The sequence below is a fragment of the Ursus arctos genome, unplaced genomic scaffold, assembly GCF_023065955.2.
Source record: "Ursus arctos isolate Adak ecotype North America unplaced genomic scaffold, UrsArc2.0 scaffold_25, whole genome shotgun sequence".
Classification (NCBI taxonomy): domain Eukaryota; kingdom Metazoa; phylum Chordata; class Mammalia; order Carnivora; family Ursidae; genus Ursus; species Ursus arctos.
Window position 1 is genome coordinate 27,163,926 of NW_026622930.1, and position 22,933 is coordinate 27,186,858.

The window sequence follows — 22,933 nt, forward strand, 5'->3', positions numbered from 1 at the left end:
GAGATCCATCTACTTTTCCAGTAACCCAACTGAGAGTTGAAGGGGAAAAGGTTGGAAGTGGGGATGGATTCCCAGTTACTCCAGTATGAGCTATGATTTCACTCATGATCTGGCCTGGTACTATTTCCTGCTTACAGTTTTGGTGGGACAAGAGAGCTCCCTGATTCCATTTTTTAGCAGCCAGTATACATCCCATTTCAGTAAGTCCTTTCTCCAAGATAGCAATAACTTAATCGCAGTAATACTCTCTTGGTTACATAGTATCCTATCAATGGTCACTTCCAGACTTCGATATTTGTGATATGGTTATGTAAGGTGCTAACATTAAGAAAGGGGGATGAATGGTATAGGGAATGCTGTACGAGTTTTGCAACATTTCTGTGGGTCTAAAATGATTTCAAAATAAAAGGTTGAAACAAAAAACAGTATTAGGCAGTGATGAAATCACCACAAAGGATACCTTTGATCTCTGTCCCACCTGTGGAGTTAGTAAAACCGGTCCACCTCAGACCCTTCCTCCTCCCTATCCTTGAACACTTAGTCTTTCCCATTTGATTGAGGTTTCCAAGACTTTGCATTATCTCTGATCCTGTATCTAAATCCCCTGAAATACTTGAATATTTCCCTTGTGCAGAGCAGCTGGACTCAGGCATATGATTTCTCCAGAGGAATCTGATAGTGTAAAAGGTCTAGAGAGAAAGGACGTCAGGGCCACATGTCTCTCCCTTTGAGGGGCCTTGTCCTTATTCTTTAAGGAAAAGTTCCCTACGTTCAGAGACATTAAATGGAAAACATAGTTTTCAAAATAACTACTTGCTGTCTGGATACAAAAACAGCTTTACTCTTAGCCTGGTGAGCCAGCTCCTGGCTGGGTTCCCAGATCTCGGAATTACAGAAGTTATGTTCAGTGTTTGCCAAGACTGTCACCCTAGTGGCAGCTGTTACTGGGGAGTTTGAGAGGTTAAGTCTCTCAGGTGCTACATCACTTACTGCTGTAATTTTATCAACTCACTAGTAAGCAATGACCAGACGGTGTGACAAAGAAACACTTGTACGGGGGCGCCTGGGTGGCACAGCGGTTAAGCGTCTGCCTTCGGCTCAGGGCGTGATCCCGGCGTTATGGGATCCAGCCCCACATCAGGCTCCTCCGCTATGAGCCTGCTTCTTCCTCTCCCACTCCCCCTGCTTGTGTTCCCTCTCTCGCTGGCTGTCTCTATCTCTGTCGAATAAATAAATAAAATCTTAAAAAAAAAAAAACCCAGTTGTACGGACAGAATGAAACACTGGCTCACAAAAACAAATTCTTTAAAGGATTTTATTTTATTTTTTAAGATTTTTATATATTTGAGAGAGAGAGAGCATGAGAGAGAGCAATATCACGAGCAGGGGGAAAGGGTAGAGGGAGAAGCAGACTGCCCCCTGAGCAGGGAGCCTGGTGTGGGACTCGATCCCAGCACCCTGGGATCATGACCTGCGCCAAAGACGGACGCTTAACTGACTAAGCCAGCCAGGCACCCTTAAAGCATTTTATTTTTCAGGAATCTCTACACCAAACATTGGGCTCCAACTTACAACCCCAAGAGTTGCATGCTGTACCTACTGAGCCAGCCAGGCACCCCACAGAAATCCATTTTCTGTTTGCCCAATTCTCTGGCTATTTACCACCAACACCATCCATGCTCTGCGACAGCTCTGCTTCCAACTATTTGGAAGAGCAGGATGTAAATCTTCGAGAAAATAGGAATGCCAGTTTCTTTGCATTTTGGTGAAAAGTAGATTATTTGGGCAACTGGGGCAGCCTGGCTCCGGCTGATTCAGAGGGCCTCCTTAATCTTTCCTGACTCCCGTTCTAATTCTCCAAGACTGCAGTTGCTCTCTCACATCCCATGAGAAGGATCATGGTCATCCGCATAATCTCACCACACACGGAGACAGCAGCTAACTCTTGGAACATCATATTCAGAGGAGAGTGCTCACCGTGAGACCCCCTCTCCTCCAGTTCAGCCTGGTCAGTCTGAACGTCCTCTGCCTTTATCCTATGATCCTAGGAGCCGACATAGATTTTCCAGAAGTCTGGTTGTATATTACAGTGAGAGCTGGATTTCTGGGGAGTCACTGGTCTCTTCTCAATAGTGTGTCTATTCACTGGCCCTCAGAAGCCTTCTTTTACCTCTGTTACTGGGTACGTTTGAGGGGATCTATGGAGGACTAAATAAATTTGCCCTTCAACATCCTGAGAAGAAAAGTCAGAGAATCTGGTCTGGGGAAGAGACCAGCTGAATGCTCCCTGCCTATTCTGATTTCCTGAAAGCCCAGGAAAAACAGCCAGGAGACAGTGCTCTCATCCCCTCATCTTTTTACCCTAAGCTTTAAACTCCAAGACTCCTACCCAGATAGACTTTCCTCTCATAATATCACAGTTTTCTATTATCCTATTGTCAGTATCGGTCAGACTCAGGTCCTGCTAACTGGAGTTTTCTTTCCTGCCTCATGTCCTGTCAGTGTTTCCTCCAGTGGCACAAACTAATTCTGGCCTACCCAATGGACTACATAGATTTAGACTACATCGCATTGTTTCCACTGGTGGTCTGTTGCATCTTGAGTGTGGTCTCTAATTAGGACATCTGGAATCTCTATCATAGGACCTTGAACTTATCTAGGAGGTGATACTATCCTTGGATAAACTGAATGGCATTTGCTGGGTCTTAGAAGAATATCTTATGCGCAAATCATCAAGAACAACATGTACACACTTGGACCTACCAGCAAGAATTACCGGGAACTAGTAGAACCATCAGTATTCGCTTATGATACACAGTGACGATGCAGTATTTACTTTTACCAATGCCAAAGCTCATAGAGTTCCAGGCTTTGGCCATACCTGAGACCAAATAAAAGCTATAGCCAGAATCCTGGGATTATGAAGAAAATCCAGAAAAAATTTGATATTTTCATGCAGATTATATATAGTTAGTTCACCTTAGAGTGGACCAAAGCCTTTTCATTTTTTTCTGAGCGTGAAGTAAGGTAGATATATAGACACTGATTGGCGTTTCTGTGATCAGTGAAGATCTTAGAAGGGATGGCATAATATGGGAGACACTCCTGAAAAACCCCATCATCCCTTCTCATGTCTTTATGTGATTAAAGTTTAAAGGTGTCGGGGCACCTGGGTGGCTCAGTGGGTTAAGTGTCTGCCTTCAGCTCGGGTACTGATCCCAGGGTTCTGAGATTGACCCCCATGGCAGGCTCCCTGCTCAGCAGGGAGTCTGCTTCTCCCTCTCCCCCTTTGACTCCCTGTGCTCTCTCTCTCTCTCTCTCTATCTCAAATCAATGAAGTCTTGGACAAAATTTTTAAAAATAAAATTTAAAGGTCTGAAATTATAATTGTAGTGGGCAAGATATTGTATCACATATATGTATGTATATGTGTGTGTGTGTGTGTGTGTGTGTGTGTGGAAATTAGTAGTGAACAGCATCATAAGACAAGAGAATCATTCTGTATCAAGAGCACCACCCTTTCATGTATTTATGAGATTCAAATGGGAAGATGGGTGCCTGGCTGGCTTGGTCGGTAGAGTATGCAACTCTCGAATCTCCGGATTGTGAGTTTGAGCCCCACATGGGGTGTAGAGATTACTTGAAAATAAAATCTTGAAGTAAAATTGGAAGATGTAGGGGCACGTGGCTGGTTCAGTCAGTAGAGCATGTGGCTCTTGATCTCAGGGTTGTGAGTTTGAGCCCCATTTTGGGTGTAGAGGTTACTTAAAAAAAAATAAAATAAATGAGAAGATGTAGAGGAATTGCAATGGTAATAGATACTGTACAAAAAAGTTTTATTTATTTGAGAGAGAGAGATAGTGTGCATGGGGGCGGGGGGCAGATGGAGAGAGAGAGAGGAATCCAAGCAGACTCCCCTCTGAATGCAGAGCCTGACAAGGGGCTTGATGTCATCATCCTGAGATCATGACCTGAGCTGAAAGCAAGAGTTGGACGCTTAACCGACTGAGCCACCCAGGGGCTCCATGTTTGTACCTTTAAACAATATTTTTTTACTTTTACCAATTTTTGAATCTTACATAAAACGTTGACTTTTTTTACTTGATCACCATTTTTATTTAGCTGAATGCAAATCTTACAAGTGTATTCTACTTAAAAGGAAAAACATCTTTATGTACTATGATTTAATTTACATACCATACAACTTACTTATTTAAAGTGTAGAGGTCAGTGGTTTTAGTATATTCAGAAGGTTGTGCACTACTAATTCCAGAACAATTTTATCACCCCAAAAGAAACCCTGCACCCAGTTTCTCCACATCCTCACCAAAACTTGGTTTATTTTATTTTTTATTTTTTTTTGTTAAAGATTTTTATTTATTTATTCGACAGAGATAGAGACAGCCAGCGAGAGAGGGAACACAAGCAGGGGGAGTGGGAGAGGAAGAAGCAGGCTCATAGCAGAGGAGCCTGATGTGGGGCTCGATCCCACAACGCTGGGATCACGCCCTGAGCCGAAGGGAGACGCTTAACTGCTGTGCCACCCAGGTGCCCCTTTATTTTATTTTTTAAAAGTAGTCTCTGCCCAACATGGGGCTCAAACTCACAACCCCAAGATCAAGAGTCATATGCTCTACCAACTGAGCCAGCTGGTTGTCCTTCTGTCTTTTTCATTATAGTAATTCTAGTGGGTAAGAAGTGGTATCTGATTGTGGCTTTAATTTGTATTTTCCTGGTGCCTAATGATACTGAGCATCTTCTCATGTGTTCATTGGCAATTTGTATATTTTCTTGAGGAAATGACTATTCACAAGTATTGCGTATTTAAATTCCCTCAGCCTGAAGTTTGACTCATTTCCTCATCCTCAATCAGGTTTCTGCTCAAAGACTACCTATTCAAATATGTCTTCCCTCACCAGTCTATTTTAGATTTAAAATATTTAAAATAGCACCTCTCTCATCATGCTCTGATCTTATTTTTTTTATTCTTTGCAGCATTTATCATTTTATTTTCTTACTTCCAAACTAGAATAAATGCTCTTGACAGCAAAGACTTTGTTATCTTTGTTCATCTTTGCCAGGAACTTAGAACATTGCCTACCCCATAGCAGGCTTTTACTAAATATTCGTTGAGTGAAGTTGAATACTGAAGGCAACAACAGAAAATAAAAGCTTTTCTGTTTCTTTTGGAGTTCCTTTCAAAAAGGTACTCAGCAGGTTTATTTCACCTTGACAAAATAAATGCTATATAATTAAGACCTAACATAAATCCACTTTGAATATACATAGGAGATACAGAGTTTACACAGATTGGTTAAACTGACTTTAATTTTCAGTGAGATTTTATTTCATTATTCATCGATGACAAATTCTTAGGACAAGGTTTAACTGTCATAATTCTGTTATTTATTTTTTACATTTACTTTATACCCTGTACATACACCTACTCTCACTTGAGGTTAAAATGTCCATCTCTTACTCTCTGACAGGAAATCAATACTATATATGATCTAAACTGATTTTGTAGAGCAGAAAATTGAACATACTAGGAAAATCCACCTGATATTTTGTTCCTTGGTAGAATGTATAGTCCATTTACATTTAATGTAATTACTGATCTGTCTGAGTTTAAATTATTAGTTATTTTCTATCCTGCTTATTCTATATTTTTTATCTTCTTTTAGCTTTTTAAAAATTATTCAGGGTGCCTGGGGGCTCAGTTGGTTAAGTGGCTGACTCTTGATTTCAGCTCAGGTCATGATCTCAGGATGGTGGGATCAAGCCCGGCATCAGGCTCTGTGCTCAGTGTGGAGTCTGGTTGAGAATCTCTTTGTCCCTTTCCGTCTGCCCCTCTCCCCACTCACATGTGCTCTCTCTTTCTCTAAATAATAAATTAAAACTATATAAAAATTAATCCATTTACCTCCTGCATTAGCTTGTGGTAATAACTCTTGATTCGTTAACATTAAATAAAAATTAATATTTTTACCACCTTGTGAAAACTGCAGTGGTTTTAGAACATTTCCACTGCACTTGTTTCCTTCCTACATATGCTATTTAATTCTATGTGTATTTTAAACTCCATAATATATTATTTGTAAATATTTATTGGGGCATGTGGGTGGCTCAGTTGGTTAAGTGCCTTCAGCTCAGGTCATGATCCTGGGATCGAGCCCCATGTTGGGCTCCCTGCTTACCCGGGAGCCTCCATCTCCCTAGCCCTGCCCTCCCCCACTTATGTTCTCTCTCTCTCTCTCAAATAAATAAAATATTTAAAAATATATTTATTTAGATTTATATACACATATACACATTTATTTTTTTTAAGATTTTATTTATTTATTTGACAGAGATAGAGACAGCCAGAGAGAGAGGGAACACAAGCAGGTGGAGTGGGAGAGGAGGAAGCACGCTCATATCGGAGGAGCCTGATGTGGGGCTCGATCCCACAACGCAGGGATCACGCCCTGAGCCGAAGGCAGACGCTTAACCGCTGTGCCACCCAGGCGCCCCCACATATACACATTTAACCTCTTCATTATATTCCACTTCTTCCTTCGTGTAAATGCTCTCCCCTGGAGACATTTTCCTTGTGTTTGAAGAATTCTCGTTAGTTTTTGCTTTAGAAAAAGATATGCTATATTATCTCAATTTATATTTTTCTGAAAATGACTTTATTTCGATTTAATTTTTTTCAATAAGCTTTATGAAAAATAAATGCTTTCATATTTAAATATCTCTTTTGCTAGCCCAGGCTTCTACTTTGTCACATATTTTCTGTCAGTGCTTTGAAGGTATCATTCCAGTGGCTTCCCATTTCCATTTTGCTGTTTTTACGTTAGTTTTTGGATTATTGTTGTTCCTTTGAAGGTTGTCTTTTTTCTGTGGCTGCTGGGAAGGCTTTTTAATCTTTAGCTTTCTTTTCAGCAGTGTTCCTGCATAACAATTCTGTGGACAGATTGCAAAGATCACTGCAACAATTAACTCCCATCTCAGATGTTCTTCTAGGAATCTTGCAGTTCCCTTATCAGGAGGTAAGATTCTGTAGCCACTTTCCTTGCACTGACATCTTTGTGTTTATCTCAACCAATAGAGTACAGTTGAAGTGATGCTATGCGACTTCCAAAGCTAGGTCTAAAAAATGCCACGTATTTCTGCCATCCTCTCTTGGGACATTCATTTTGCAGGTCAGATATCATGCTGTGAGAAAACTCGAGCAGTCTGTGGACATGCCCATATACACAGGAACCACAGTTGCCTTTAGGACTAGGTAGCTGGTGGAAGTTGGAAGGGCTTTAAGGAGACTGTTAGTGAAAGCCTAAAGGACCCCATGGAGGCTATTATTGAGGGCCTAAAGGAAAGCAACAAAAACTTATTGGAAGCCGAAGGCAACACTGACCTTGCAGTAATGTGAAAAATGGAAGATACACCTAAATGAATTCAATAATCTGGCTGAGGGCATTTCCCAGCAGAGTACTGACAGTGCCAGCTGGCTTCTGCTGCTGCCTATGATAAAATGCAAGAGAAAGAATTAAACTAAAGAATGACCTGTTACATGTGAAGGAACCAGGACTTGCCAAGTTTGACAATAATACTGTTTCTCCTTCCCGGCCTCCCCATATGGCAAATTAGTCTTTAATTAAGACAGGACCTCAGACCAAAGTCAAATCCAGAGTGGGTCTATGGGAGATCCTTCGTAAAGACCTCAGAAAGATTCAAGGTAGAACATTTCAGACTGACAGAAGGCCCTCTGAAGATTTTAAGGTGTCCCCAGCAGATCCTAACTATTAAATAATAGGACTTGTTAGAATCTCAAGGGTATTACCCTCAGCATCCTCACAGGGAGACCCAGGTACAGAAGTTCTTGCCTCAAATAGACTTATATTGCTGTGTTTTACCTAATAAAGTGAACCTCACTAAGGTTTTTAGAAAACCCACATAGTTCTTAAGAGAATTGTTCTGGTAGCAGTACAAATGTGAACTGAAATAGAATGCAGAGAAGGAAAGAACCTTGGACTCCTGATCTTTTTCATCTAAGAAGCTGACTGAGGAGACTTTGGCGTTGCTAACTCAGTTTTTTTTTTAATGGAAAAACAGGTTTTCACTCAGAGGGTGGAGCCAAGAGCTACAGAGAACAACTTACAGAGGGTTAACTGAGCACCAAAGAGTTCGCAACATGTTCTCAGCTGGATTTCAAAATTGCTAGGGGCCAGCGACTGTTGTGTGCCTCCCACTTCCCCCATTTCAGAACAAGAATGCAAGAGTTATCTTACACCCATCCCACATTGTATTCTCTGTGTGTGCAGTTGTTTCTTTAGTTCACAGGTCTTCACTTTGACAACGATACTCTAGGAGCCGTACCCAAAGAAGTGTACCAGAGGAGCCTCATCTGTACCTGGATGTGATACAGGTGATGCAATCTTAGACTATAATGGAATGAGATTTTTGAGGGGCCTTGGAAGAGGAATGGATGTATTCTAACTGTGGGAGGAATGTGAACCATTGTGGCCGGAAGGCAGATTTTCAAAAATTGATTACAATATTTCCCATCCTACATTCTTCTAGAACCTTGCTGCACTCCTTTTAAGAGGTGAACTCTATGTTGTCCTTGACCTTGGGTGGGGCTTTGGGACTGCCTTGACCAACAGAGTATGGCAAGAGTGATGCTATGTAGTTTCCAAGACAGGTCAAAAGAATGCTGTGCAACTTTGCCTTGCTCTCTTGGGATGCTCACTCTTGCATCCAAGCCCACGTAGCCAGTGGAACGACCCATGTGGAGAGAAATTGGGAGATCCTCCTAACCCATAGGACAGTCTGAATTCCCAGATGATGGCCACTACCAACCTCCCTGCCATGTGAGTGAGAAAAATAAATGGTTACTATTCCCCCACCCTTTTTAGAGAGAGTGTGTGAGCACAGTGGGGAGGGGCAGAGGGAGAGGGAGACAGAATGGTAAGTAGGTTGCATGCTTGGTGTGTAGTCCAACGTTGGGCTTGATCTCACCACCCTGAGATCATGACCTGAGCCGAAATCAAGAGTTGGATGCTCAACCGACTGAGACACCCAGGCTCCCCAAATGGTTACTGTTTTAAGCCACCATATTTTTGAGGGAGTTTTTTACATAGCAATCGCTAACTGAAACATACCCCAAACATTGTCATGTGAAATGACAATCATTTTGCTTATAAAGACACGTTTTGGACAGGGTTTAACGGGTACAATTCTGCTCTGCTTCAGATATCCAAAGCCTTTGCTGGGAAGATGTTAAATGGCTAGGAGCTAAAATCATCTGGAGGTTTTTCCCTCACATACCTGGTACCTGGGCGGAAATAACCTGAAGGCTGGGCCCCACTGGGACTGTCACAGGAAATGTCTATAGTCGGCCTCTCCGTGTATTTTTGGCTTCCTCACATCATCACAGCCTCAGAGTAGTCAGACTCCTTAAGGTGGCTCAGGGCTCCAAGAGCAAATGTTCCCAGCAGAAAAGGTGGGATCTTCGTAGCTTTTATGATTAGCCTCTGAAGTTACATAGTACCAGTTATGCTCTACACAACTGACTGACACAGCAGCATATCCAGATTTGAGAAAGGAATATGGATCTTCCACCTCTTGGTGGGAGAAATGGCAAAGGATTTATGGCTATGTTGTAAAACTGCCACAGATAATTTTTCTGTGATAATATGGTATTCTTTATACTTGCCTTGTCTGAAGTGTATAGTTGTTACGAACTGAATGTGTCACCTCAAAATTCATATTTTGAAATCCCAAACCACAATGCAGTGGCATTTGAAGGTGGGGCCTCTGGGATATTATTAGGTTTAAGTGAGGGCATGAGAGCGAGGCCCCCATGATGGAATTAGTGCCCTTATAAAAAGAGGAAGAGAAACCAGAGCTCTCTTTCTTTGCCACACGCGGACATGGGGAAAAGTCAGCCATCTGTAAACCACAAAAAGGCCATCACCAGGAACTAAGTCTGCTGGAACCTTGATCTTGGACTTCCCAGCCTCCAGAAAAATGATTATCTGTTGTTTCAGCCACCAGTCAATGGCATTTTATAGCAACTCAAGCTAAGACATAGTGCTTCTAGAAAATGTGGTTTGATGTCTTTGTCAGTTTTGGAACATTCTCAACCACTCTCTCTTCAGATACACTTATGCAATGCTTTGCAGCCCTGATGTCAAAGAAAATGAGGAGTGAGGCCTCTAAGAATGTCACACTATGGTTTTCCAAAGTCTATTCTTAAAGCCAGGAAGCAGGAAAATAAGTCATAATCATTCATCCTTGAAACAGAGTTTGGACTTAACTATCCTAGAGATGCTCCCCTTCTTTACCCCAACTCCTCCTCCCAAAGGCTTCTTCTCTGATCTCCAAGAGGAAAAGGTCAGCCTGGCTTCCTTATACCAACACCTCTCTGTAAGGTTTGGCCAATGAAAATTCTATCCTGCCACCAGTTTTGAACCAGTAGCAAACACTGGATGTCAATTCTCCCACAGTGATTAAAGAAAAAACCAGTAACCTAGTATTTGTTCAACTTTAAATTTCATCCATGGCTTAAAGTGTTAAGTAAAAAAAAATCTAGAAGAAAATACAAATTTTAACAGAGGGGATGCTTTTTACTTTTTGTGTTGTATACTTCTAATTGAATCTTCTATAATAGGCATGTGTTACATTAGTAAAATTAATGAAAACATAACGTATTAAAAATGTTACCTAAAATGAGTCATTAATACCCACGACATAAATTTAACATTATCGAGGGGGCAATGGATTCACATATGATTCTTAAACACCAGAATCTGACCTTGATTTTCTCATGTCAATAATAGACCAATGCATTACAATTTAGGGGAAGCTATATTCTGGATACCTCCAAGATGCTTACAGAAAAAGGTTAGAATTTGTTTCCAAGCATCTTCCTGAGCCCTAGAATGAGCCCTGGGCTCCCCACCCCAGATTACAGGTTTGTTCAGTATTTTCGGCACAGAAGCTGGGCATAGGGGGAAGTAAGGAGGCTCAATATAATGCCCAGTCCCAGGATAAGAGATGATCTGGGGTTTTTCCTTTCCATGGGCCTGTAACCGTTGAGAGGCTATTTGGGCATATAACTCACTCCTCCAGTTATGGTCATCCTGACCAACGATGAAGAGGATGGGTCCCTGGGCCTTCTCTATTGGAATCATGCTGGGGTTCTCATGCCCTCCTACAATATCATTCCATGCATCCACAACATCCAGGAAGCCTGAGAAAGCTACCTTGATTCTCCTAAGATCATGGCCCAATGATGGGATGCACGTCTGCTTGTAGTGTATGGGACACTTTCCACTGAACCCAGATCCATTGATGGAAACTGTGGCTGAGATGTTCTTCAAAAATGAGGCCATGGAAAGACAAATATCAGCTCCTAAGGAAATGCCCAGAAGTCCAATGCCTGGGCCCTTTACCTAGAAGACAAGAAGACAGAGGAGTCAAGAACGTATCTCATAGAAAAATGTTCTATGATGATGGCAGTATTTTTCAACAACATCAATTCAGTTAGTGAGGGTTGATACTTTGGGTCTGAGTTAAGCTGAGGGTAGAGGGAAAATGGGGGCTGGGAAGTAGCTGTCCCTTTAGAGGCTGACAGAAAAAAAAGAAAATGGAGCTCCTGGTTGGCTTAGTTGGTAGCACACATGAGTCCTAATTTTAGGATTGTGATTTCGAGCCCGACACTGGGCAGAGATTAGTTAAAAAAAAAATAAAGGTTATTACCTATTAAAACATGTTTTTAAACATAACTAGAGGTGCTAACTTTAATTTGTGAGTTGGCCACAGAGTATCAACCTCAGCCCTCAAAGAGTTTCTATCCACATAAAAAATATCTGGGTGAACACATGACAAACAAATTGTAAACTCACTGGCAAGTCTGGGTCTTGATTACAAATGTTCCAGACTATCATCCACTAGAGAATGCTGAGTCATGGAGCCTGTCAAGTTCAGGTCCTCATTCAGGTGGGCATGATCTAAGTCTCAGTGTGCCGGGTCCCCTGGGTGGCACAGCGGTTGAGCGTCTGCCTTCGGCTCAGGGCTTGATCCCGGTGTTATGGGATCGGGCCCCACATCAGGCTCCTCCGTTATGAGCCTGCTTCTTCCTCTCCCACTCCCCCTGCTTGTGTTCCCTCTCTCGCTGGCTGTCTCTATCTCTGTCAAATAAATAAATAAAATCTTTAAAAAAAAAAATAAGTCTCAGTGTGCCAAGGTACCTAACTGTGTGGAACCAAGTTCTGTTCTAAGCGAGTGACTCATCAGACCCCATCTACATACCCTGGCAAATGATTAACTTTATAGAAACAGCGTAAGACTTCAGAGTCAAATTAAGTAGTTCTTAGCTTCTGAAATACGTGGGCAAGTTCTGATCAAAATCTGAGAACACACTGATACCAGAAATTAAAGATTAAAAAATCAAAATAAAAAGAGTCTGAACAGAAAAGTAAACAACAAAACTAAAAGACAAGCTAAGGAATGGGAAAAGATATTTGCAAATGATATATCTGATAAAGGGTTAGTATCCAAAATTTAGAAAGAATTTATAAAACTCAACGCCCAAGGCACCTGGGAGGTTCAGTGGGTTAAGTGTCCAACTCTTGGTTTCGGCTCAGGTCATGATCTTAGGGTCCTGGGATTGAGCCCTGCCTTGGGCTCCCTGCTCAAGGGGAGTCTGCTCCTCACTCTCCCTCTGCTCCTCCCCCTGCTCATATTCATTCTTCTGTGCACTCTCTCCCGAATTTTTTTTTTAAAAATCTTAAATAAAAGATGTTCAACATCACTCATCATCAGGGAAATGCAAATCATAAGTACAATGAGATAGGGGTGCCTGGGTGGCACAGCGGTTAAGCATCTGCCTTCGGATCAGGGCGTGATCCCGGCGTTATGGGATTGAGCCCCACATCAGGCTCCTCCTCTATGAGCCTGCTTCTTCCTCTCCCACTCCCCCTGCTTGTGTTCCCTCTCTCGATGGCTGTCTCTATCTCTGTTGAATAAATAAATAAAATCTTTAAAAAAAATTGTTTAAAAAAAGTACAATGAGATAGTACCTCACACCCATCAGAATGGCTAAAATCAACAACACAAGAAACAAGTGTTGGTGAGGAAGTGAAGAAAAACGAACACTCATGAACTGTTGGTGGGAATGCAAACTGACGCAGCCACTGTGGAAAACAGTATGGAGCTTCCTCAAAAGGTTAAAAATAGAACTACCCTACAATCAGTAATCACACTATTGGCTATTTACCCCCAAAATACAAAACACTAATTCAAAGGGATACATGCACCCCTATGTTTATTGCACCATTGTTTACAATAGCAAAATTATGGAAGCAACCTAAGTGTGCATCAATAGATGAATGAATAAAGATGTGACATGTGTGTATACACACACACACACACACACACACACACACACGGAATATTATTCAGGGATAAAAAAGAATGACATCTTGCCATTTGCAACAAGATGGATAGAACTAGAGAGGATAGGCTAAGTGAAATTAAAGAAAGACAAATGCCATGATTTCACTCATATGTGGAATTTAAGAAACAGAACAAATGAAGAAAGGAAAAGAAAAAAAAAGAAATCAAGAAACAGACTCTTAACTATAGAGAATAAACTGATGGTTACCAGAGGGGAGGTTAATAGGGGGATGGATTAAATAGGTGATGGGTTTAAGGAATGCACTTATGAGGAGCTGCTCAGTCCCTGTATTGTACACCTGAAACTAATATAACACTGTATGTTAACTATTCTGGAATTAAAATAAAAAACTTAATTAAAAAAACGCATGTAGGGGCGCTTGGGTGGCTCCATTGGTTAAGCGTCTGCCTTGGGCTCTGGTAAGGATCTCACAGTCCTGGGATGTAGCTGGTTCCCTGCTCAGCGGGGAGTCTGCTTCTCCCTCTCCCTCTACCTCTTCCCTCTGCTCATGCTCTCTCTCTCAAATGAATAAACCAATCTGGAAAAAAATAAAAGCATATAGAACTAACAAATTAGAAACTCATTTTGCATAACAAATGCAAATTCCTGAATAATTCCTTTAAATAAAACCTCACATGGATTTTTACGATTAATTCTGCCTTACTAAGCCATCTGACAGAGAAAGTGTAAATAGGCACCTAAAGCCAAGGAAGGCTCCAAAAGAAATCTCTGTGAAAGAAGAATCGCAGCATCCAGGCACCTGGCACCGGTGAGTGCAAAGTGACACCCTCTCTGGATGTATTTCTAGAGAGAATGATATAATAAAGGACATTAGGAGAACCTCTGAGTGTTGAAGCATGTAGCACAGGGCTTCTTCAAAGTAGTCCAGGTGTATGCTGTTAATTTCCTTGGGGAGATCTTCAAAGTCATAATAAGCTAGAGCCAAAGTGGCAAAGCCATGACCTGCCAAAAGGCTGGCTCGATATTCCATAAGGCCCCCTCCAAATCCACAGATGTCAATGATCCCCGGGAAAGGTCCAGGTCCTAGAGAAAACAATATAAAGGAAAGGCATTATACAATTTAAACAATTTGCGTTCCTTTTAGAGATCTTTCTATTTAGTGGGTTCCTATGAATCAAACGGGGAAAAAAAACAGCTCCCTGAGTTACTAGGCAAAAGTAATACAAGTACCTTGAAAGGAAAACCTACAAGGTACCTTCTCATTGAAGAGTTTATCCTCCATACGATTCTTTAAGTTATCTACAAGGTTCTAAGAAGCTTTCGTTACCACGGAGAGTAACAAAGTCTTTCATTAATGACTACATCATGGAAAGAGGAATTTCATGGTTGTTGTTGGTTTGTTTGTTTTTTTTAAGATTTTATTTATTTATTTCTAAGAGACAACCAGCCAGAGAGGGAACAGAAGCAGGGGGAGTGGGAGAGGAAGAAGCAGGCTTCCAGCGGAGGAGCCTGATGTGGGGCTCGATCCCATAACGCCGGGATCAGGCCCTGAGCCGAAGGCAGACGCTTAAGGACTGTGCTACCCAGGCGCCCCGTTGTTGGTTTTTTTTTAAGATTTTATTTATTTATTTGACAGAGAGACAGCCAGCGAGAGAGAGAACACAAGCAGGGGCAGTGGGAGAGGAAGAAGCAGGCTCCCAGCAGAGGAGCCTGATGTGGGGCTCAATCCCAGGACCCTGGGATCACGCCCTGAGCCCAAGGTAGACGCTTAACGACTGAGCCACCCAGGCGCCCCAGGAATTTCATGTTTTTGATTTGATTCATAGTGTTCTGTTAGGGGATTGGACATAAAATTAATCTTGAAACAATGCTTTATGTTGTGTGGCATTTACCCTTGGCTTTGTGTGTGTGTCTACTGATATTTCAGATGTCTATTTAGAGAGAGGAAAGAAAAATATCCAGAGATGACTTCAGGTGAGAAAGTCAGTGGAGTCTAAAGTGTCATCTGTGGTACATATGGGGCATGAAGAAGTGGAGAAGAGGCCCAGTGTACCCACAGCACTACGGAAGGGTGATACTCCAATAGCTTCCTTGATGGATAGGGCTGATGAGATCTATAGAGTAGTTCTTAGTGACAAATCAGACCACATACCTATCCATCCTGACCCTCACTTGTGGTTTTTTTTTTAATCTGCAGAATAACAGTACTCACTTCATTGAGATATTATAGCGATTAAATGACATAATGCAAGCAAAACGCATAACACAGAACCCAACACGTCAAAATACTCCATTTTGGTTGGCCACTGGCTTAGTCATTGTCACCTTCTCCCTCCTTACAGAGGAGCTGAACTCCACCTGCAGCAGTACCGGAAACCTCTGACCGCCACCGCCCCCAGCCGCGCGCCCCCGTAACCCCCCACACTCACCTGGGGGCAGGAAGAGCGTGGCGCGCACCCGGCCCGCGCGCACCGGCTCCCGCCGCACCCCGGGCCGCAGGAAGTCGCGCTCGTGCACCGCCCGGCCCAGGAGATGCCCGGCGTCGGGCTCGTGGCCGTCGAGCACCTCCAGCTCCACGGCGAAGGGCTTCTGAACGTCCAGCTTCACAAACCGCCAGAGAGGCTTATCCGGCTCCAGGGCCCAGAGCAGCCCCATGGGCTCGACCCCCACGAAGCTGCCGCCCAGCGCGGGCGCGCGCTCCAGGTCCAGGAGGCCGTCGGCGTCGGCTTGGTACCGCGCGTGGGCCCGGAAGAGCGCGCCCTTCTCGTCGCGCAGGGAGGCGCGCAGCGTGACGGGCTGTCCCGGCGCCAGGCCCCGCACGGCGATGCGCACGGGTTCGTCCCAGCGGCAGCGGCCCGCGGGCTGCAGGATCACCGTCAGTATCCCGGCTGCGCGCCGCTGCCTTCTGGACCTGGAGCGGGGAAGCCGGAGGTCGCCACCGGCTGAAGTGCGGTCCAGGCGGGGGAGAGCGCTTCGCAGGCCCGACAGGGTCAGGCGTCCCCTGGCGCAGGAACAGTGGGTGGCGGAGCCGCGTCAGGAGGCGTCTGGGCGTTTCAGACCCGTGGCCTGCGCACCTGGGACCGGCCCGAGGTAAAAGCAGCAGGTCGTTCTCCCAGTCCTGGCGGGGCGCGCGGGGCGTTCAGAAAACGGGCTGTGGTGCGGAACCCGCCTCCGGCACGCTTGTCTCCCTCAGGCCAGCCTCAGTTCTTGGAGTGAAAGTTGGGTAATGGATTCGTGGTGAAATCAGAACTGAGTGAGTTTAGGCAAAATTCCTAGAATTCCAGCCCCTCCCTGAAAAGGGCAACTTTTTTTCTTTTTTAAACTTTTAGTGAACTATACATAAAAAAGCGCGCAACCCCGAATTGTACAGTCCAGTGAATTTTTACAACCGGATCATACCTGTGTAACCAAGCACGGGAATCCAGAAACCTCATTACCAGCACTCCCGCAGCCACCCTTATTCCTGCTCCAGGCACTTCCCCTGTCCCCAAAGGTACTCTAACCTATTCCAACAAAATGAGCTATTTTATGGAAGTGAATCCTTCGCTGTGTCGTCTCTAGTGTCTTTCTGCTTTCGCTCAACATTGTTTGTGAGATTCACGTATATTGTTGGGTGTAGTGGTAGATCACTTATTATCACTGCTAAGTGGTGTTCCATTTTGTGATAGGACAAGTGTTTGTCAACGTTACTACCAATGGGCTTTTGATCGTTCTCAGATTGGGACTATAGTGCTATGAACATTCAGGAAGCTGTGTTTTGATGAACATTCATGTGCATTTCCGTGGGGTATATACCTGAGTGGAATTGCTGTATGATAGGGAATGCATGTGTTCAGCCTTAGTAGATGCTAAAAGTCAACCTTTTGAACGTGACCCCAGGAGCAGTATGGATATAATGTTCAGAGATGCCCAGCATTTTATTTATACATACAACAGTAATAGCTACTCTTTATCAATGCCCAGGTGCTTTACATACAAAATTCAACATGTTCACAAAACACTGGGAGTATTTTTCAAATATCGCTGAGATGGAACTTGAGGCTTGGGGAATAGTAAGCCACTGAAGTTACCTAAGAAGTGACAGAGCCTTCACTAACTCCAAATGTGGAACTCAAAAGGTGATTAGCAGCATTGTGGTGAGGTGTAATCAGAGGTCCAGCTCCGACTTTATTAACTAATTCAGTAGCCTTCAACAAGTTTTTTATTTCTCTGGGTCTCAGAGTTGTTGTGTGTAACATGGTAAAAGTCTCTGATAGAGGATGAGACGTGATAGCATATATGAAAGTCTTAGAGTCTGTGAAGGAAAACGTAATGTTGATTTCTTAATCGCCAGAGACTGAACCCATGTGTTTCATTTCTCATGGTCTTCCAGATAATTGCCATAGGTTTGCATATTGCTTTTTTAAACATACATATATTTGTGTATAAGATAAATAAATAAATAAGAAAAATGTTGAGGTCCCTCAAAAAGTTAAAAATAGAGCTACCCTATGATCCAGCAATTGCTGTACTGGGTATTTACCCCAAAGATACAGGCATAGTGAAGAGAAGGGCCATATGCACCCCAGTGTTCATAGCAGCATTTTCCACAATAGCTACATTGTGGAAGGAGTCGAGATGCCCTTCAACAGATGAATGGATTACGAAGATGTGGTCCATATATAAAATGGAATATTACTCAGCCATCAGAAGGAACGATTACCCAACATTTGCAGCAACATGGACAGGACTGTAGGAGATTATGCTAAGTGAAATAAGTCAAACAGAGAAAGACAATTATCATATGGTTTCACTCATTTCTGGAACGTAAGAAATAGCAGGGAGATCGGTAGGAGAAGGAAGGGAAGAATGAAGGGGGGGTAAACAGAAGGGGGAATGAACCACGACAGACTATGGACTCTGGGAAACAAACTGAGGGTTTCATAGGGGAGGGGGGTGGGGGAATGGGCTGGGCCAGTGATGGGTATTAAGGAGGGCACGTATTGCATGGAGCACTGTGTGTTATACGAAAACAATGAGTCATGGAACACTACATCAAAAACTAAGGATGTACTGTACGGTGACTAACATAACATAATAAAAAAAATTTTTAAATCCTTTCTTTATCACTATATTTTGCCAATTTAATAACAATATCTCTTGGTGTGGGTCTGCTTTTGTTGATTTTGATGGGAGTTCTCTGTGCCTCCTGTTTCTGGATATCTGTTTCCTTCCCCAGATTAGGGAGGTTTTCAGCCATTATTTCTTCAAATACGTTTTCTGCCCTCTTTCCTCTCTCTTCTTCTGAGACTCCTATAATACGAATGTTATTATGTTTGATGGAGTCACTGAGTTCCCTAAGTCTATTCTCCTTTTGCATAATTCTTTTTTCTCTCTTTTGTTCAGCCTGGTTACTTTGCATTACTCTGTCTCCTTAGGTCACTAATTTGTTCCTTTGCTTCTTCCATCCTGCTGTTCATTCCAATTGTGTTTCTCATTTTGCTTATTGAGACCTTTATCTCTGCTCTGTTATGCCTTATCTCTGTGTTAAGGGTCTCACTCATGTCTTCCACTCTTTTCTCAAGTCCAGTGAGTATCCTTATGATCATTGCTTTAAATTCTCTATCAGGCATGTTACTTCTGTCCATTTCACGTAGATCTCTGGCCGTGGCCTTGTCCTGTTCTTTCATTTGGGATACATCTCTGTGTCTGTTTCTCTCCGTTAAGAAAGTCAGCTGTGTGTTTTGTTCTTGAAAGTAGTGACTTTATGAAGAGGAGGTCCTGGAGTGCCCTGCAGGGCAGGGTCCCCGGTTCAGCAGAACCTGCCACTTTTGCCCTGCTGTGTGTTGCTTTTGCCCTGCTGTTGTGTCTGAGTCACTTTTCCTTTCAGTGTAATCATCTGCCCTGACTCTCTGCCTGTTTGGAGCTGTGCTTACTCTGTGTAGTGTTGGTGGGACTCAGGCAGGCCAGTCTGGAGGGGGCGTGCCCACCAGGGAACTCGAGAGCGGGAGGAGGTGGTAGCAACGTTTGTGCTGGGCCACTAGTCCAATGGAAGATCCTTGAAGTGCTGTGAAGCGCTGCTGTGGCTAGGGCCCAGGCGTGTGTGTGGCCAGAAGTGAGACTGGGCTCTGAGTTGGGCAGTGACGGGGCCTGGCTGGGTGTAGCGTGCAGGATTGGCTGGGGGCGCAGGGTGGCAGCTGGGCACAGCACACAGCGGTGGCTGGGTGCCCCACACCAACTGGAGGCAGCTCAGGGCAGCAGCTGTGCACCCTGTGGCTGGGCGGGACTGGTGTACAGTTTTAACAAAATTTGTCTTGAGTCCAGGGCCAAGGAGGTAAGCTTGGAGTGGGCGAGTGTGTGGTGCGCTGCTCGCAGGTTAGGCAGCAAGTTCTGTGCAGCCCAGCCTCCCGCAGATGGTCCTGTGTTTGTGCTGGAGGTGGGGCATGAAAATGGTTCCTGCCAGCTTCCTCGTTTTCCAGGGCCCCCAACATGCTAGGAAATCAGCGTGAATACACCTGTCCCCCATTTGCTCCCTGGCATTGCATAACCTGCTGTGTTTGTGTTGCCTCTCTGTGCAGGCCGCGCTCTAGGGGCAGCAGCCCAGCTACCCCTTGCCCTCTTGGGTGGAGGTGCTGAGTCAGCTGACTTTTAAAACTCCAGGCTCCAAGTCCCACTCACTAAACAAACTCTAAGAATTCAGCCCCTCTGTTTCTCAAAGCCAAACGTTATGGGGATCGGTGCAAGGGCCTGTGTCTCTGCCCCCTCTACACACCCAGCTCCTTCCCTGCTGCAGGCAGCCTCCCTCTGCCTTTGTGGCACTCCTAACCTTTTGGATACAGCTTCTTCTCTATATTTAGTTGTGGAGTTTGTTCTGCCAGGGTTTCGATGGCTCTCTGGTTCAGTGACTTGGATGTGGGTGACACCTAGTTGTAAGCATGGGACGGAGCGATCTCAGGATCCTCCTAGTCTGCCATCTTCCCCTCACCAAGAACTGATTTCTACAACTAAGACTTGGGCTAGTTCTCACAGAGAAAAATCTTCACTTTACAGAAATTTAAAAGAAGTTTTATCGAGGATTGTAGAATTTGGCACTGAGACTCCATAAAACTATGTCAAGGTTTACAAGGTACCATTGATTGTCAGAGATATTGATTAAACAAACACAATATGCATTGTATGTATGATTTAAGAAAACAATTGGCATGGGGCACCTGGGTGGCTCAGGCGGTTAAGTGGCTGCCTTCAGCTCGGGTCATGATCCCAGGGTCCTGGAATTGAGCCCCACATCAGGCTCCCTGCTCAGTGGGTAGTCTGCTTCTCCCTCTGCCTCTGCCCCCGCCCCCCCACTGGGGTCTCCCTATCTCAAGTAAATAAAAATCTTAAAAAAAAAAGAAAGAAAACAATTGGCATACACACACACACACACACACACACACACACACACATTTTAAGTAAGCTCCATGCCCAGTGTGGAGCCCGACAGTGGACTTTAATTCACGACCCTGAGATCAAGACCTGAGATGAGATCAGGAGTTGGATGCTTAATGGACTGAGCCACCCAGGCACCCCCTAAATTCTTCTCCTTTTAAAAGGAAAATGTGGGGTGCCTGGGTGGCTCAGTTAGTTAAGCCTCAGACTCTTGGTTTCGGTTCAGGTCATGATCTCATGGGTCATGGAGTCGAGCCCCATGTCAGTCTCCACACGCAGCTGGGAGCCCGTTTTAAGATTCTTTGCCTCTAAACCCTCCCTCCACTCAGGCTCACACACACGCATGTGTACTCTCTTTCTCTCTCTCTAAAATAAATAAATCTTTAAAGAAAACAAAAACGGGTTCTTGGGTCAGTTAAACATCTGACTTTGGCTCAGGTCGTGGTTTCAGGGTCCTGGGATCAGGCCCCAGGTCAGGCTCTCTGCTTGTCAGGGAGTCTGCTTGTCTCTCTCGCTCCTCCCTCTGCTTCTTTCCCCGCTCATGCTCTCTCTCTCTTAAATAAAACCTTTAATAAAAAAACAATTAAGGGCATTTGGGTGGCTCAGTCGTTAAGCATCTCCCTTCGGCTTGGGTCATGATCCCAGGGTCCAGGATCAAGCCCTGCATTGGGCTCCCTGCTCCATGGAGAGCCTGCCTCTCCCTCTCCCTTTGCCTGCTGTTCCCCCTGCTTGTGCACTCTCTCTCTCTCCTTCTCTCTGTCAAATACATACATACATACATACATACATACATACATACATACAAACAAAATAAAAGCAAAATGTTAGTCAAGTAGTGACCAATAGCTTCTATACAGAGATGCTAGGAAATAAATTAAGTTTGCAACTTGTTTTTCCTTAAAACTATAAACCTGCTGAACTAGAATCTTCTTTTAAACTCTACAGAACCTATTCATTATCCTTAAAGGAAAAACTTATATTCCCAGCCTTACTCTGTCTTAACAGGGAAGTCTTCAACATCCCGAGGAAATGGTCTGAGATCTAGAAATGAATTTACAAAGGTAATCATCACAACACTAATCATTACAGCTAACTTGTTTTTAAAACCTGGATGTCCCAAAATAGAAAACCTCTTAAGTAATTATAGATTATGAAATATTGTCAACATTCAGAAGTTTTGGTATCATGCTCAGTGTATGATGTTAGGTCAGAGGAAAGCAGGATAAAAATCTATACACATGGTTAAAATATGAGTACATGTACATACATAGAAAAAATCTGGAAGGACATTTAATTGTGCTTTATTTTTTGAATACTTAAACAGTTTATTTTAAAGCATTTTAAATTTACAGAAAAGTTGAAAAATAGGGGCGCCTGGGTGGCACAGCGGTTAAGCGTCTGCATTCGGCTCAGGGCGTGATCCCGGCGTTATGGGATCGAGCCCCACATCAGGCTCTTCCGCTATGAGCCTGCTTCTTCCTCTCCCACTCCCCCTGCTTGTGTTCCCTCTCTCGCTGGCTGTCTCTATCTCTGTCGAATAAATAAATAAAATCTTTAAAAAAAAAAAAAGTTGAAAAATAACAGAGTTTCTCGTATACCCAGCACCCACGTTCCCCTTTTGCTAGTATCCTATATTAATATGGCATATTCATCACAACTAATGAGCCAATACTGATACATTCGTATGAACTAAACTCCATGTTCTATCCGTATCTCCTTAGTTTTTCCCTTATGTCCTTTTTCTGTTCCAGTATCCCATCTAGGTACCTTATTACATTTCGTCATGTCTCCTTAGGCTCTTCTTGGCTGTGACGGTTTTTCAGACTTTCTGTTGTTCATGACCTTGACAGTTGTGAGTATTGTGGTTAGGTATTTTGCAGAACGTCCCTTAATTTGGGCTTGCTTGAAGCTTTTCTCATGATGAGACTAGGGTTATGGGTTCTTGGGTGGAAGACTGCAGAGGAGAAGTGCCACTTGCAACACATCGGTCATACCAAGGTTATGTGGTATCAACACAATTTATCCCTGATGTTTACCTGGCTAAGGTAGTGTTTGTTACGCTTCTTCATTATAGAGGTACTCCCTGTCCCCCTTTCCATACTGTACACTCTGGTAGCG

General features: G+C 43.7%; 1 protein-coding gene and 1 non-coding gene across 2 annotated transcripts; one reads left to right on the forward strand and one right to left on the reverse strand.

Moving 5' to 3' along the window:
- Positions 1-6,313: 6,313 nt before the first annotated feature.
- Positions 6,314-17,853, reverse strand: LOC113249573 (peroxisomal succinyl-coenzyme A thioesterase-like). The gene is made up of 3 exons (XM_026491040.4): positions 15,838-17,853; positions 14,289-14,491; positions 6,314-11,441 (listed from the first exon to the last, which is right to left on the reverse strand). Exons 1-3 carry the CDS (start codon positions 16,061-16,063, stop codon positions 10,836-10,838), a joined length of 1,035 nt encoding a protein of 344 aa, XP_026346825.3. The 5' UTR covers positions 16,064-17,853; the 3' UTR covers positions 6,314-10,835.
- LOC113249574 (small nucleolar RNA SNORD56) lies at positions 11,494-11,564 on the forward strand. The gene has a single exon (XR_003313829.1). It is a non-coding gene; the product is annotated as a small nucleolar RNA SNORD56 (small nucleolar RNA).
- Positions 17,854-22,933: the final 5,080 nt, after the last annotated feature.

Bases quoted from the DNA above. Each gene is read 5' to 3' on its own strand.
- LOC113249573 (XM_026491040.4), bottom strand. From the start codon at position 16,063: ATGGGGCTGCTCTGGGCCCTGGAGCCGGATAAGCCTCTCTGGCGGTTT. The intron at 14,492-15,837 runs GTGAGTGTGGGG...TGTTTTCTCTAG, and splicing joins CACGCTCTTCCTGCCCCCAG to GACCTGGACCTTTCCCGGGG. The intron at 11,442-14,288 runs GTTCTCCTAATG...CTTGTCTTCTAG, and splicing joins ACATGCTTCAACACTCAGAG to GTAAAGGGCCCAGGCATTGG.